Genomic DNA, 2885 nt, shown 5'->3' on the forward strand with positions numbered 1-2885 from the left:
GAGAGAGAGAGAGAGAGAGAGAGAGAGAGAGAGAGAGAGAGATGACTAGGGCGTCTGCTAGTTTCCACTGACAATCTAGGAAGGACATAACAAAGTCCACTGTATGGTGATGTCAGTGTAAGAGATGTCCACTGTATGGTGATGTCAGTGTAAGAGATGTCCACTGTATGGTGATGTCAGTGTAAGAGATGTCCACTGTATGGTGATGTCAGTGTAAGAGATGTCCACTGTATGGTGATGTCAGTGTAAGAGATGTCCACTGTATGGTGATGTCAGTGTAAGAGATGTCCACTGTATGGTGATGTCAGTGTAAGAGATGTCCACTGTATGGGGATGTCAGTGTAAGAGATGTCCACTGTATGGTGATGTCAGTGTAAGAGATGTCCACTGTATGGTGATGTCAGTGTAAGAGATGTCCACTGTATGGTGATGTCAGTGTAAGACCTCTCTATGTTGGGGGTGTTCACTCTACTGTGGTCTGGTACTGTGGTCTTACCTCTCTATGTTGGAGGTGTTCACTCTACTGTGGTCTGGTACTGTGGTCTTACCTCTCTATGTTGGAGGTGTTCACTCTACTGTGGTCTGGTAGTGCCTGGTGTTTACTGCATGTGCTCGGGGTTTCAAACATGTCGTACATGCATAACAGACTACAAAATGTAACATCTAACGGTTTTAGTATTTTTTGTCTCATCTTCTCTCTCGACCGTTGTCTCATCTTCTCTCTCGACCGTTGTCTCATCTTCTCTCTCGACCGTTGTCTCATCTTCTCTCTCGACCGTTGTATCATCCTGCAAATGCACTGTACTACTAACCTGCTTGCAGCCGTCTACAAAAATGTCTCCTGTTCCCATCTGCCGTCACTAATGCCCCCCCCCCCGGGGCAATCCCAGTGACAAGTGTCTTTAGGCCATTCCCAAAGGGGGGACATTTCTCGTTCATGCACAGTAGAATTGTAAATGGGCTGACTCATGTCGCGCTCATAATTGTGCCTGATCTACAACAGGGAACTGCTGCTTTTTCTTTCCTGATCCTTACTATTGTCATTTTTTCTCTACTTTTTTGTATGTTTGTCACTCTCTTGTGACCCGCTATTTCCGGGGTGCCTTGATAGTCGAAGCAGACTTTGTGCTGTTGAAGCTAGAGAGGTGAGCAGAGTAAGTCTGATTCCCTGTAAGGACTTCTCTGTTGTCATCCACCCCTTGGTGCTCACATGACCTTATGCAGTTGTGAGCGCCGTAAAACCTTACTAAAACTTAACGAAACTAATGCCCCTCTAATCTTGCTGCTTCCTGTAACTGTGACGTGCCTGTCCATACGCCCTGTCAGAGCAAACTGTAGCCTCAGATGTACAGAATTAACTGTAGCCTCAGATGTACAGAACAAACTGTAGCCTCAGATGTACAGAACAAACTATAGCCTCAGATGTACAGAGCAAACTGTAGCCTCAGATGTACAGAGCAAACTGTAGCCTCAGATGTACAGAACTAACTGTAGCCTCAGATGTACAGAGCAAACTGTAGCCTCAGATGTACAAAGCAAACTGTAGCCTCAGATGTACAAAGCAAACTGTAGCCTCAGATGTACAGAACTAACTGTAGCCTCAGATGTACAGAACAAACTGTAGCCTCAGATGTACAGAGCAAACTGTAGCCTCAGATGTACAGAGCAAACTGTTGCCTCAGATGTACAGAGCAAACTGTAGCCTCAGATGTACAGAGCAAACTGTAGCCTCAGATGTACAGAGCAAACTGTAGCCTCAGATGAACAGAGCAAACTGTAGCCTCAGATGTAGATGTACAGAACAAACTGTAGCCTCAGATGTACAGAGCAAACTGTAGCCTCAGATGTACAGAGCAAACTGTAGCCTCAGTGTACAGAACACACTGTGTTCCCACCCTCCGCTGTACAATGTCAGACTTCTGACAGACCAAACTTGTGCTTCCATCCTCCACTGTACCCACACAAACTGTCAATGACTGTCTGCTCAACCAAAATCGCCACTTTATGACAACCGAGAGCCAAACAGTTACGTCTGGTAGTGGTAGCCACTGTCTGTCTGTCTGTCTGTCTGTCTGTCTGTCTGTCTGTCTGTCTGTCTGTCTGTCTGTCTGTCTGTCTGTCTGTCTGTCTGTCTGTCTGTCTGTCTGTCGCCGCTGTAGCCCTCGTGTCTGCCCCGTGCATGAAGCTTGTGGTGTTGGTCCCCCCCCCCCCCACAGGCTGGGTGTTTGCCCTAACCACAGAGCACCTGACCAAGGAGGCGGGGCCTCAGCATGTCGCCACAGACGCGGTCGCCGTGGCTAAAATCAACAACCTCAAGTAGGTCCTGGCGTGCCGTGTACTCTCTCCCCCTCCCAGCTCTTGTCATTTTGTCACCGTGGTCCATCTTTGTCACTGTGGTCCATCTTTGTCACCGTGGTCCATCTTTGTCACCGTGGTCCATCTTTGTCACCGTGGTCCGTCTTTGTCACTGTGGTCCGTCTTTGTCACCGTGGTCCATCTTTGTCACTGTGGTCCATCTTTGTCACCGTGGTCCGTCTTTGTCACCGTGGTCCGTCTTTGTCACTGTGGTCCGTCTTTGTCACCGTGGTCCGTCTTTGTCACTGTGGTCCGTCTTTGTCACCGTGGTCCATCTTTGTCACTGTGGTCCATCTTTGTCACCGTGGTCCATCTTTGTCACCGTGGTCCGTCTTTGTCACTGTGGTCCGTCTTTGTCACCGTGGTCCGTCTTTGTCACCGTGGTCCGTCTTTGTCACCGTGGTCCGTCTTTGTCACTGTGGTCCGTCTTTGTCACCGTGGTCCATCTTTGTCACTGTGGTCCATCTTTGTCACCGTGGTCCATCTTTGTCACCGTGGTCCGTCTTTGTCACTGTGGTCCGTCTTTGTCA

The 2885-nt window shown here is 48.6% G+C and overlaps 1 protein-coding gene across 1 annotated transcript in view; it reads left to right on the top strand.

The window, feature by feature from the left end:
- Window positions 1–2879, top strand: part of LOC101850408 (Bardet-Biedl syndrome 7 protein homolog) — a gene marked incomplete in the record, with an annotated part of 26096 nt that extends 23217 nt beyond the window's left edge. Inside the window, 1 exon segment of the mRNA XM_013081119.2 lies at window positions 2217–2879. Within this exon segment, the coding sequence (XP_012936573.1) occupies window positions 2217–2320 (104 nt within the window).
- Window positions 2880–2885: the final 6 nt, after the last annotated feature.

Source organism: Aplysia californica, unplaced genomic scaffold (assembly GCF_000002075.1).
Source record: "Aplysia californica isolate F4 #8 unplaced genomic scaffold, AplCal3.0 scaffold00116, whole genome shotgun sequence".
In the NCBI taxonomy this organism is placed as follows: domain Eukaryota; kingdom Metazoa; phylum Mollusca; class Gastropoda; order Aplysiida; family Aplysiidae; genus Aplysia; species Aplysia californica.